Source organism: Staurois parvus, unplaced genomic scaffold (genome assembly GCF_062004578.1).
Source record: "Staurois parvus isolate SC_StPar_1 unplaced genomic scaffold, SC_StPar_1.0 ptg000708l, whole genome shotgun sequence".
In the NCBI taxonomy this organism is placed as follows: domain Eukaryota; kingdom Metazoa; phylum Chordata; class Amphibia; order Anura; family Ranidae; genus Staurois; species Staurois parvus.
Genome location: NW_028318504.1, coordinates 1,351,219 through 1,365,288, shown reverse-complemented (window position 1 = coordinate 1,365,288; position 14,070 = coordinate 1,351,219). Strand labels below are relative to the sequence as shown.

The window sequence follows — 14,070 nt, the reverse complement described above, 5'->3', positions numbered from 1 at the left end:
AAAATGTAAGGTCATTATATAGCAAGCAAGGCATGCTGGATGTAGTTCAACAAATCACTTATCTCCTGGTGTACCAGGGACCAGGGGCGGACTGACCATTTGGAAACTCAGGCACTGCCCGAGGGTCCAAGGTCAGTAGGGGGCCCCATGAGATGCCCCTGGTACCTTTCATAGGCTTTTTCGGGTGTGGTTTGAGTGTGGGCGAGGACACAGGGGGCCCCATGATCCCCTATTGCCCGGGAGCCCCGCGAGTTGTCAGTCCGCCCCTGCCAGGGACTCTACATCATGCTGGCAAATGCAAGGTCATTATATAGCAAGGCATGCTGGATGTTGTAGTTCTACAAATCACTTATCTCCTGGTGCACCAGGGACCCTACATCATGCTGGCTGATGCAAGGTCATTATATAGCAAGGCATGCTGGATGTTGTAGTTCTACAAATCACTTATCTCCTGGTGCACCAGGGACCCTACATCATGCTGGCTGATGCAAGGTCATTATATAGCAAGGCATGCTGGATGTTGTAGTTCTACAAATCACTTATCCCCTGTCCTGGTGTACCAGGGACCCTACATCATGCTGGCTAATGCAAGGTCATTATATAGCAAGCAAGGCATGCTGGCTGTTGTAGTTCTACAGATCACTTACTATATCTCCATGTGTCTATGCTGTATGATGCCATTTTAGTATAGCACAGACAAGGCATGCTGGCTGTTGTAGTTCTACAGATCACTTACTATATCTCCATGTGTCTATGCTGTATGATGCCATTTTAATATAGCCCAGACAAGGCATGCTGGCTCTTGTAGTTCTACAGCCGAGGTATCTTTGGATACTGGTAACTTGCACCAGGTACCTCAGTGTATGCTGGCTCTTATTGTCCATGCACACATAGACTGTAATCAGCGATTTTTGGCAGGGGCATTTTTTGGCTGGAAAAAAAACAGGACTAGTGGGTTTCTAGAGGAGTTTTTTAGCTGTAAAAATGATCTAACACTGAAAAATGAGGCAAAACGTGGTAAAATTTGGTAAACCGTGGCAAACCAATGTTTATGGTCTTTTTTTGAGCAAAAAAATTTTTTAATTTTTTTGTTAAAAAAAAAAAAACGTTTAAAAAATGCAAACGTAAAAAAACCCGGCAAAATGCAGCAAAATCTCTAAACGTTAATGCAAAAACGAAAAACAATGTTGGAAGACTCAAGTTTTTACCATGATTTTACACAGCTAACCTTACCAGCGTTATTACAATGCCCCGTGTGCATGGAGCCTAGTATTTCTGCATGCTGGATCTTGTAACAGGAACCCCAGTGAATGCTGGCTCTTGTAGTTCTACAGACCACTTATCTCCTGGTGTACTAGAGGCTCCAGTTAGCTGTAGATGCTGTAACTTTTTCCAGATACCTGAAAGCATGCTGGCTCTTGTAGTTCAGAAGACTGCTTATCACATACTGGCACTTCTATCAGGTACCTCACATCATGCTGGGTTTTTAACTTCTATAGCCTAGTTATCTGTAATTATGCAACTTGTTCCCACATAACAGGGCATGCTGGTTCTTGTAGTTCTACAGACCACATATTTCCTGCAGCAACTTGTACCAGGGATCCTAGACCATGCCAGATTATGCAACGTCAGTGTATAGCAAACAAAGCATGCTGGCTCATTACTTCTACAAACTAGTTACTTGTTGATACTGCAGCTAGGTACTCCCAGTGCATGTTGCCTCTTGTAGTCCTACAGACCACCTGTCTCCAGCTGTCACTTGTACCAGGCACCCGAGACTAAGCTGGCAGTATATAACAAGGCAGGCTGGCTCTTGTAGTCCTACAGACCACCCGTCTCCAGCTGTCACTTGTACCAGGCACCCGAGACTAAGCTGGCAGTATATAACAAGGCAGGCTGGCTCTTGTAGTCCTACAGACCACCCGTCTCCAGCTGTCACTTGTACCAGGCACCCGAGACTAAGCTGGCAGTATATAACAAGGCAGGCTGGCTCTTGTAGTCCTACAGACCACCCGTCTCCAGCTGTCACTTGTACCAGGCACCCGAGACTAAGCTGGCAGTATATCACAAGGCAGGCTGGCTCTTGTAGTTCTATAGACAAGTTATGTAGATGATGTAACCTTTACCAGCTACCTATTGCATGCTGCCTCTTCTTCCAGGTACCCCAGATCATGCTGGCTCTTGTAGTTCTACAGACTAGTTACCTGTAAATGCTGTACCGGTACACTGGATCATGCTGGCTCTTGTAGTTCTACAGACTACTTACCTGTAAATGCTGTACCAGGTACACCAGATTGTGCTGACTCTCGTAGTTCTGCAGACTAGTTACCTGTAAATGCTGTACCAGGTACCTCAGTGTATGCTGGCTCTTGTAGTTCTACAGACTAGTTATCTGTAAATGCTGTACCAGGTACCTCAGTGTATGCTGGCTCTTGTAGTTCTACAGACTAGTTATCTGTAAATGCTTTACCAGGTACCTCAGCGTATGCTGACTCTTGTAGTTCTACAGACGAGTTATCTGTAAATGCTGTACCAGGTACCTCAGTGTATGCTGGCTCTTGTAGTTCTACAGACTAGTTATCTGCAAATGCTGTACCAGGTACCTCAGTGTATGCTGGCTCTTGTAGTTCTACAGACTAGTTATCTGTAAATGCTGTACCAGGTACCTCAGTGTATGCTGGCTCTTGTAGTTCTACAGACTAGTTATCTGTAAATGCTTTACCAGGTACCTCAGCGTATGCTGACTCTTGTAGTTCTACAGACGAGTTATCTGTAAATGCTGTACCAGGAACCCCAGATCGTGCTGACTCTTGTAGTTCTACAGATCACGTACTTTGTCTCCTGATTTTTGTGCTGCATGATGCCATTTTAGTATAACACAGACAAGGCATGCTGGCTCTTGTAGTTCTATAGCCGAGGTATCTTGGGATACTGGTAACTTGCACCAGGTACCTCAGTGTATGCTGGCTCTTATAGTTCTATAACCTAGTTATATCTGCATTCTGGATCTTGTAACAGGAACCCCAGTGAATGCTGACTCTTGTAGTTCTACAAACCACTTATCTCTTGGTGTACCAGAGATTCTAGACCATGCTGGATGATGCAATGTCATCATATAGCAAACAAGGCATGCTGACTGTTGTAGTTCTTAAGACCACTTATGCAATGTCATCATATAGCAAACTAGGAATGCTGACTGTTGTAGTTCTACAGACCACTTACTGTATCTCCAGGTGTGTATGCTGGATGTTGTCATTTTAGTATAAAAAAAGCAAGGCATGCTGGCTCTTGTAGTTCTATAGCCAAGGTATCTTTAGATGCTAGTAACTTGCACCAGGTACATTAGTGCGTGCTGGCTCTTATAGTTCTACAGCCTAGTTATCTTTGGATGCTGTATCTTATATCAGAAACTCCAGTGAATGCTGGCTCTTGTAGTTCTTCAGACCACTTATTTCCTGTACCAGGGACGCTAGATTATACTGGACGATGCAATGTCAATATATAGCAAATAAGGCATGCTGGTTCTTGTAGTTCCATAACCAAAGTATCTTTAGATACCAGTAGCTTGCACCAGGAACCCCAGATCATGTTGGCTCTTGTAGTTCTATAACCTAGTTATCTCTGGATGTTGTACCTTGTACCAGAAACCCCAGTGAATGCTGGCTCTTGTAGTTCTACAGATCACATCTCCTAGTGTACCAGGGACTCTAGATTATGCTGGATGATGCCATATCAATATATAGCAAACAAAGAATGCTGACTCTTTTAGTTCTACAGATCACTTACTGTATCTCCTGGTGTTTATGCTGAACAATGTAATTTTAGTATGAAACAAACAGGGCGTGCTGGATTTTCTGCTTGTGTCTATGCTGGATGATGCCATTTTAGTATGACACATGCATGGCATGCTGGCTCTTGTAGTTCTACAAATCGCTTATCTCATTGTGTCTATGCTAGGTGATGCCATTTTAGTATGACACATGCATGGCATGCTGGCTCATGTAGTTCTACCGACCGTTTATCTCCTGGTGTACCAGAGACTCTAGACCATGCTGGATGATATGCATGTCAATATATAGCAAACATAACATGCTGGCTTTTGTATTTCTACAGACCACGTATCTCCTGGTGTCTATGCTGGATGATGCCATTTTAGTGTAACAAATGTATGGCATACTGGCTCTTGTAGTTCTACAGACCCAGGGGTGGACTGACCATTTGGAAACTCTGGCACTGCCGGAGGGCAGGGGGTCAGTAGGGGACCCCATGAGATGCCCCTGGTACCTTTTTCATATCCTTTTTTGAGTTTGGGCAAGGACACAGGGGCCTCATGATCCCCTATTGCCCAGGGGCCCCATAAGTTGTCAGTTCGCCCCTGCACAGACCGCTTATCTCCTCGTGCCTATGCTGGATGATGCCATTTTAGTATAACACATGCATGGCATGCTGGCTCTTGTAGTTCTACAGATCGCTTATCTCCTTCTGTCTATGCTGGATGATGCCATTTTAGTGTAACAAATGCATGGCATGCTGGCTCTTGTAGTTCCACAGATCGCTTATCTCCTTCTGTCTATGCTGGATGATGCCATTTTAGTGTAATAAATGCATGGCATGCTGTCTCTTGTAGTTCTACAGATCGTTTATCTCCTGTCTATGCTGGATGATGCCATATTAATATGATACATGCATGGTATGCTGGTTCTTGTAGTTCTACAGATCGCTTATCTGCTTGTGTCTATGCTAGATGATGCCATTTTAGTATGACACATGCATGGCATGCTGGCTTTTGTAGTTCTACAAATCGCTTATCTCCTTCTATGCTGGATGATGCCATTTTAGTGTAATAAATGCATGGCATGCTGTCTCTATAGTTCTACAGATCGTTTATCTCCTGTCTATGCTGGATGATGCCATATTAATATGACACATGCATGGTATGCTGGTTCTTGTAGTTCTACAGATCGCTTATCTGCTTGTGTCTATGCTAGATGATGCCATTTTAGTATGACACATGCATGGCATGCTGGCTTTTGTAGTTCTACAAATCGCTTATCTCCTTCTATGCTGGATGATGCCATTTTAGTGTAATAAATGCATGGCATGCTGGCTCTTGTAGTTCTACAGATCGCTTATCTCCTTCTGTCTATGCTGGATGATGCCATTTTAGTATGACACATGAATTGCATGCTGGCTCTTGTATATCTACAGTACACTTATCTGCTTGTCTATGCTAGATGATGCCATTTTAGTATGACACATGCATGGCATGCTGGCTCTTGTAGTTCTACAAATCGCTTATCTCCTTCTGTCTATGCTGGATGATGCCATTTTAGTATGACACATGCATGGCATTGTAGTTCCAGAGCAAATTGGTATTTACACCAAAGGCAGACACAAGTAATAAAGTCATGGACATACATATAGCAATCCCAAGCAAATATCTCCAAGTACCCCTTGATGAATCCCTCTTTCCTGGCTCTTCCAGGAAATCATTAACTGTAACATTTGCTCTAACAATAACAAAACAAGTATGTAGGCAGGTTGGCCAGCCTGAGAAGTCTTCCTCTTTCCTGAGAAGAAATATCCACATTAGCACACAAGGAAATACACAGAGACCCATTGATCCCAATGTGTAGTATAGTAGCCATGAACTCGGAACCACCTGCTGCCCTCTACTGGCGATGGAGGGAAATGCAGGAGCATTCCAGCGCCTTATCACAGAGTAGCAATGAAAGGAGGCGGGGAGGGGACCTGCCAAAGTGAATGAAGCACAGCCAGGGTTGGCTTCATTTATCCATTCAGAGCTGCTTTTTTTTTTTTTTTTTCTTCTTGCAAGCAGCTAAGGCTGAGCTTATGCACTGCACAAGACTGCCATGGAGAGTGGAGTCAGCATCACTCTGTGCCATGTTGCTTTGCTCTCTCCCACACTGGAGGGGGGGAACTGAATCATCATCAATCTAAAGGGGAGTAGCAATTGCTCTGTGCTGCAGTTGACTCAAGAGAAGCATCCTTGGGCACAATGACACTCATAGGAGGAGGTGCAAGGCACTGAGAAAAGTTTTAGAGCTGTTCCTTCTGCCACCTTCTTGGAGAACATCTCATTGCCTCTTTTTGCAGCATGTGGGACCAAAGAGTGAGTGCCAGCCTGGGATTTGGTGCAGGAGATGTGTTACTGAGACCCAAGGAGAGAAGATGTGTCAATCTCCAGCCATGAGATCTGGATCTGCTTCTTATATGGAGAGGAGATTGGATTAACATGACTTGGTCAGAGCCCAGCAATGAGAGTCTGTGGAATCAATCAAGTGCCTACCTGCCAGGTGGGAATGGGACTGATAATGGCACCTCCTTGGCAGCAGCCTTGGACCTGCAGGCTCTGAGTGTGGGCATTGTCCTGGCAGTTTTCATCCTCTTTGCCATTGTTGGTAATATCCTGGTGATCTTGTCTGTGGCATGCAACAGGCAGCTGCAAACGGTCACCAATTATTTCATCATCAACCTAGCCATAGCTGACCTCCTTCTAAGCACCACTGTGCTGCCCTTCTCTGCCACCCTGGAGGTGCTGGGTTCTTGGGTCTTTGGTAGGATCTTCTGTGACATCTGGGCTGCTGTGGATGTCCTCTGCTGCACTGCCTCTATCATGAGTTTGTGTATCATATCCATAGACAGGTATGTAGGGGTGAAACATTCCCTCAAGTACCCAACCATAATGACTGAGAAGAAGGCTGTGGTCATCATCATCCTCCTGTGGGTGTCCTCCATGGTCATCTCCATTGGACCTCTGTTGGGTTGGAAGGAGCCTCCACCAGCGGATGACAGCCAGTGCAGCATTACTGAAGAACCTGGATACGCTCTCTTCTCTTCCCTCTTCTCCTTCTACCTGCCCCTTCTAGTTATCCTCATCATGTACTTCAAAGTCTACATTGTGGCCAGAAGGACCACCAAGAGCCTAGAGGCTGGTGTCAAGAGGGAAAGGAACAAGTCCATGGAGGTTGTCCTCAGGATTCACTGCAGAAGTTTAGGGGAGTCCAGTGCCAACTCCAGGAACAAGGGGCACACTTTTAGGAGTTCACTGTCTGTAAGGCTGGTTAAATTTTCCAGGGAGAAGAAAGCAGCCAAAACACTGGCCATAGTGGTTGGGGTGTTCATCCTCTGCTGGCTACCATTCTTCATTGTGCTACCATTAGGTAAGTGGACACTACCTATCATCCCCACTTGTGGTTTCATATCTCAGGTTTTATAGAGTGTTTCCACCTAAGTTACACTGTTGTTATAGGCATGTGTAACTTGTTATATTTTGTTGCATGTTTTGATGTTCCAGTTTATTCAGTTTTGTAGTTGTGGTTACATAGTTAGGACTTTGTCGTATGCAGTATGTGTAGAATTATTGCTCTCTACTAGTGTTTTCTGTACCAATGTACCATACATTGTTCTTCATCTGCTTGTTTTGCATTTGACTTCACATCTGTTTGCATAGTTGCTAACAATTTAAAATAGGGATCATTGCTGAACAGTATATTGAATATAGCTATCCATATTAGCTTGGGAAAACAAATGGATGCGGGCAGTGCCAGATTTATATGGTGGAAAAAGTGGCAACTGCCCTGAGCCCCCTGACAGAAGGGGCCCCTTAGTATACAAAAAATAATATAAAACAATCCTAAAAAAATATATAAAATAATAAAAAAAATATATAACAATCTATATACATATAAATATACCAAATATAATAATAAAAAATACTTTCTTTTCATAAAGGTATCCTTGGAATTAATATTTTACCTGCCATCATTTGTAAAAGCTTTTACTCTGTACTATTATTTTGTGTCGTTTTTAACAACTAATTTTGGCAGCCCAAGCAAACTACACATAGAGCGCTATCAATGCCCATGCGTGTGTGCACACATGACCACAAATTGAGGTTGTGTCGTGCATTATAAAAATGTGTGACTGTCATTGAGAATGTAAACCAACTCTGTGTATGTGGGCCCCCCCAGAACCTGAACTTTCCTGCCCACCCCCCAAGGTCTAAATCTGATCCTAGACAGGGATATTGCACACTGAACATCAAAACTGGATCACAGATATTTTATTTTAGAACGTTAAAGGAAACCTGTCAAGGAGTCTGCCTTTGTTCTCCTTTCCTTAAAAAATGCCACTTGCCTGGCTGTCACAGCCAAATCAATTGTGCAGATTATGTCTTCATTATCTAAACACAGTAAGTGTTTTGGATTGGTGACTCAGAAAGTAATGAAGATAGAGGGTCACCATGAAGTAATGCCAGAAATATCAGTTTCAAGAATGGTCACCCCCGTATTTCCCTCACCATAGGCTGACTTTAAAGGAGTGGAAAAATCCTAAAATCCTCTCTTGTGATGAGATTTCTGAAAAGGTTAAATACTCATTTAGAGCTAGAGACTGGAAAAAGCATTTTTACTCACCTGATCCCTTCCTCCCCTGGCAACAGGCATTCTCCTCTTCTTCCCTATGCTCCAGCGGTGGACTGTACCCTGGTGTCCTTACATCCAATGCAAAGTAATGGGCATTGATGGCGTCAGCGGACCTGTGACTGTTGGAACATAGGGGAGAAGCCTACGGGAATTTCAGGGGAAGCCTGCTGGAGAGGGGGATCAGGTAAGTAAAAGTACTTTTTCTGATACCCTAGACCTAAAGATACCTTTAACCTTTGCAGTATCAAGACAGCCCCGTCGCAACGGAGGATTTTTGTTTTTACCTAAATTCCGCTTCAAATACTTTTATTTGAAATATACTAAGAAGGCATGATACAATGATATATAGGATTAGTACAAGACGTTTCAATGAATGAAAAGTGAGACTTTTTGTATGAAAAATAAGAAACACTGCCACAGATACAGTGTGCCTGGAAATAATTTTATTGCCTTGATTTTATATAATTTTCAGATTTTTTTTTTAAAGGTAGTGAAAAATACTGTATTCTGGTAACTGTATGAGGTAATAATAAAGGCAATTATACCCTAATAATAATAATAAAATAATGATATGTATATATAATAGCATGATAACCTGTAATAATAGTATGCAGTATGTGAACTCCATTGTTTTTCATGTCCATTTTTTCATAATTTATTTATATTTTATTGTGTAGATTTAATATTTTATTACAATTTTGCATGCAAGACAATCTATCCAGCAAACGTTACAGTTTGGACAAATTAATGACAGAGGTGTTGACAACAGTCAGGCTGTATTCATATGAGTTAAAACCAGGGGCGGACTGACCATTTGGAAATTCTGGCACTGCCCGAGGGCCCGGGGTCAGTAGGGGGCCCCATGAGATGTCCCTGGTACCTTTTTCATAGGCTTTTTTGAGTTTGGGCAAGGACACAGGGGCCTCATGATCCCCTATTGCCCGGGGGCCCCATGAGTTGTCAGTCCGCCCCTGGTTAAAACTTTTATCCAAAAGAAACAAGCTGTGTCTGTAACAGCATAAAATGTGTTACGGTGGCTACGCATGTAATGATCTGATCGAATATCTTTGCGCAGAATCAGACGATATGATCAAATCTATGAATTACCAAAAAGACACTTACCATGTCATTAATTGATTTTGAGTAAAACTGAACAACTTCATCAACATTATTTTATTCGGTCTGGATGGGAAATCTGATCGTACAAAAAGTAGCTAGACTGATATGATTATTAAGGGTATGTCACACTTTGATCTTCTATTTGTATTTTTCAGAAGACAGAACATTTGGGAAAAAAAACAATATTTTTTACTTTCTGCTATAAAACATATTCAATGAAAAAAAATTAAAAATCTAATTTCTTTATAAATTTAGGCCAAAATGTATTCTGCTACATGTCTTTGGTAAAAAAAAATAAGTGTATGTTAATTGGTTTGTGTGAAAGTTATAGTGTCTACAAATGATGGTATATATACTGGAAATGTTATTTATTTATTTTTTTATACTAGTAATGGTAGCGATCGGCAGCTTTTAATGGGACTGTGATAGTATGGCGGTCAATCTGACACTAACTGACACTTTAATACAGTGATCAGTGGTAATAATATACATTGTCACTGTACTAATAACACTGGCAGGGAAGGGGTTAACATCTAGGGGCAATCAAGGGATTAAGTGTGTGCCTAACAAAGTGTAATGCCTGTAATGTGTGCTGCTTTTTACTACAGTTCAATTTGAAACAAAGCGATCTTTCCCTCTGTATAGAGCCCTGTGTTGTTTGTCAACACAGGGCTGTGGGCTATGATTCGACACAGCCAATCAGCAGCTGATCAGTGATTCATGGCCTGGATCTGCTTCCAAAGTCCTGCTGTGTCAAATCACAGGGTAGCTGGCGGGCGGGAGAGGTAGGAGAACCACACCATCCCATTTCATACATACATATATATATATATATATATATATATATATATATATATATATATATAATGTTCCATTTATAGCCACCTTTAAGGTGGCCACAGATGCTTAAATTTTTTTGTGTGATTCATTCAAAATGTTCGAATCTGCAAACAATTGAATAGCCATAACTTCCCTTCCAATTGACTTAGACTCATTTTCTATCATATGTGATCAAATTAAGTCAATTGGTCAGGGTGGAATCTTATCGATTTTTTTGTATCAGCTGGCAGCCCAGAGACAAAAACTAGTTCAAAAACTAAGTTTTAGTTATTCATTTGTATGGTGGAAACAGATTGATCGAAATGGTTGTCAACTGTAGATCAATTCTTCCTTTTGGAAGATATCGATCGGAAAAGAAACCGATTATTTATCGAAGCATGTATGGCCACCATTAGCCAGAATCAGGCTTTAATTTGTTTGTAATTTAGGACTACAAATCCTTTAAGGGGTCCCCTCTCCTCAGGGTGACAATGCTACTGTGCGATTTCACTGCAGAACAAACACATTAAATGTGGTATCACCTGTTAAAAGATGTAGAAAAATAACAGATGTACTGGCAGGATCAACATGGGGCGTAAGGCCAGGAAAAGGGGTGTGCAGGAGGGGCAGCTGCCCTGGGCGCAGAGAAGCAAGGGGGCAAAAAATAGGTGCAGGGTGGTACACTCTTTCTATGGCATGTATTAACAGTGGGGGAGGGGGGAGCGCAATTCTGGATTTTTGACCCTGGGCACTGGACGACCCTGTCCCGGTACTGCAGGGGCAGCTTAGAAATATGAACACTGATGTTCACATTAGGCCCCATTCACATGAGGTGCTTAGCTCCATTCCCTGAGCTGGTTCATCTTTTCCCGAAACGGGGATGCACAGGTGTTGCATGCACCCTCGTGCTGACACCGATTAATGTCTAAACAAAAAGGAAACAGTCCCCAGTGCTGGAGAGTGGTATATAAGGATGGAACAGTATCTGGTCCTTCGTACATCCAGTGCTAGCAAAGGCCTTGCTGCCCTCTAGGGGTGGGGGGAAGAACCCAGGGATGATAGCTGTAGAAACAGGAAAAAAGAGGGCGCACCAGCTAAGTGCATTGCCTAAGATGATACCTTTAATAGATTCACAGGAGAAATATACTGACAAACACTGTGTCAGGGCTCCTGGTAAGACCAGAGATGCGTGAACTGACACAGGGAAACGCAGGCTCAAGTATGGTGTAACAATATAATTTAATAAAGGTTATACACAAATATAACGCACAATATAACAAAACAAAACCTCCAACTGATAACGGAATGTACACAGATACGAGCAGTCAGGGCTGGTGAGGTGGAGTGGTCAGGCGAGTCAGGAGTCATCGGGCAGACAAGACACAAAGGAGGAGGCAGAGCGTAGTCAGACGGGCCGGGTCAGGAACAATCAGGCAGACAAGGTACCAAAGGAGCAGGCTGGAGAGTGGTCAGGAGGTCAGGACAGGCGGAGTTCATTCAGGGTCAGGATCAAGCAGAATCAGGAATCAGGCAGGAAGCAGACAGGATGCAGGTACAGGGGCTCATGGGAAACATACACCAAGGCACTGACTGCAGGTCTGGTCATTCCTTAAATACACCTCCTGCAATCAGCCTCAGGTGATGGCTGACTGCAGGAGTGAGCTTCTGGTTGCTGAGAGCACCCGCTGGCCAGCCCTGGTACTGCAGCCTACAAGGCAGGTGAGTCCCACACCACTGGAAAGTCCATTCCTGACACACTGTGATAACAAAGGCGCATTGAATTCAAAGCAACCAGTACACCGGATCAGCTCCCAATCTCGAGAGGACCCTCCAGATACTGACGCATTTCGAGGAGTGGTCTCCTCTTCCTCAGAGCCTAAAGGTATCATCTTAGGTAATGCACTAGGCTGATGCACCCTCCTTTTTTCCTGTTTCTACTCCTATCGATTGATGTCTATTGGGACACATAGCTGCACAATCTCAGCCCAGTATGACATGTGAATGCATGCAGGGGTGGGTCCTCACTGCACACGTCTCCCTGTTGTTTTCTATTGGGACACACGGTTGCATGGACAGAGCTGCGTGTCCCAATAGAAAACAATGGGACGCATGCACGCAACACCTTATTTGCTCTCAGTGCCCACACAGCCAGAAGAAATTAAATCCTCTTCCCCTTCTTTCTGTAGGGCTTCCGGGACAGATCAGAACTATTTCAAATGGTCAAAGTGGTCACGTGCTGGCACTGACCAATCAGAATTGCTCTGATCTGTACCGGAAAGCCCTAGAGAAAGAAGGGGAAGAAGAATGGGGATTTCAGATCACTGGACGGGATGCATGGGACAGTGGGGACCAGGGAGCAGAGAGGATGTATGGTGTTAATTTACTTTTTCATTTTTTTCTGTAAAGACAACTAAGACAGGACATACATTATGCAATTTTCTTCTCTTCAACCACAGGTGAAAGGAAAGAACATTGCCCGATTCCCCCATCAAGTCAATGTTGACTGGGGAATCCCTCCCTCAGCGCAATTGTGTCCTGTTGGCAGGGATCATGGGGATCCTTCTCCACCGGCAGAATACAATGGTCACTGTTAACGGCTATAGTACAATCTGACAGGCTGGTTGTACGAGCTTCAGTACAACCAGCCTGCCCATAGACAGATTACAGCGGAGGAAGGGTGGAAATGCTGTGTCCATGGCAAAAATGATCCCCCCCCCCGTTGCATTCAGTGGACAGTACCGCCACCAAACCCAACACATTCAAGCAAGTGTCCAATGCAGTGTGGCATTCATGAATTTAGAACTCTTGTCCTCCCCACCTGTCAAGCACCTCTGAAAAGCAATCCAACTGCAGATCGATTTTCAGAGTTGCAGCAGTGACAGCCACCAGTGTAAATGTAGTTTTAAAGTGTTAAGCTGGCTATAGACAGATCAAAACTTGTCCAATTCTGGCCGCATTTCAGTCCCTCTATGGCTGGCTTCACACTTTAAAGTGTTAGTAGACCCAGAACCCTGCATTCACTATATCTGGTCTCCACTGACCCTGCATTCACTATATCTGGTCTCCCCGGACCCTGCATTCGCTATATCTGGTCTCCCCGGACCCTGCATTCACTATATCTGGTCTCCACTGACCCTGCATTCACTATATCTGGTCTCCCCGGACCCTGCATTCACTATATCCGGTCTCCAAGGACCCTGCATTCACTATATCTGGTCTCCCCGGACCCTGCATTCCCTATATCCGGTCTCCCCGGACCCTGCATTCACTATATCTGGTCTCCCCGGACCCTGCATTCCCTATATCCAATCTCCCCAGACCCTACATTCACTATATCTGGTCTCCCCGGACCCTGCATTCACTATATTTGGTCTCCCTGGACCCTGCATTCACTATATCTGGTCTCCCCGGACACTGCATTCACTATATCTGGTCTCCCCGGACCCTGCATTCACTATATCCACACTCCCCGGACCCTGCATTCACTATATCTGGTCTCCCAGGACCCTGCATTCACTATATCTGGTCTCCCCGGACCCTGCATTCACCATATCTGGTCTCCCCGGACCCTGCATTCACTATATCTGCTCTCCCAGGACCCTGCATTCACTATATCTGCTCTCCCAGGACCCTGCATTCACTATATCTGCTCTCCCAGGACCCTGCATTCACTATATCTGGTCTC

At 43.9% G+C, this 14,070-nt stretch overlaps 1 protein-coding gene across 1 annotated transcript in view; it reads left to right on the top strand.

Annotated features, from left to right (window-relative positions):
* The first annotated feature begins 5,815 nt into the window (after positions 1 to 5,815).
* The window catches only part of ADRA1D (adrenoceptor alpha 1D), a 238,029-nt gene continuing 229,774 nt past the window's right edge, over positions 5,816 to 14,070 (top strand). The window contains exon 1 of the mRNA XM_089653356.1: positions 5,816 to 7,184. Within this exon, the coding sequence (XP_089509482.1) occupies positions 6,257 to 7,184 (928 nt within the window). The 5' untranslated portion in view covers positions 5,816 to 6,256. The remainder of the gene's footprint in view (positions 7,185 to 14,070) is intronic.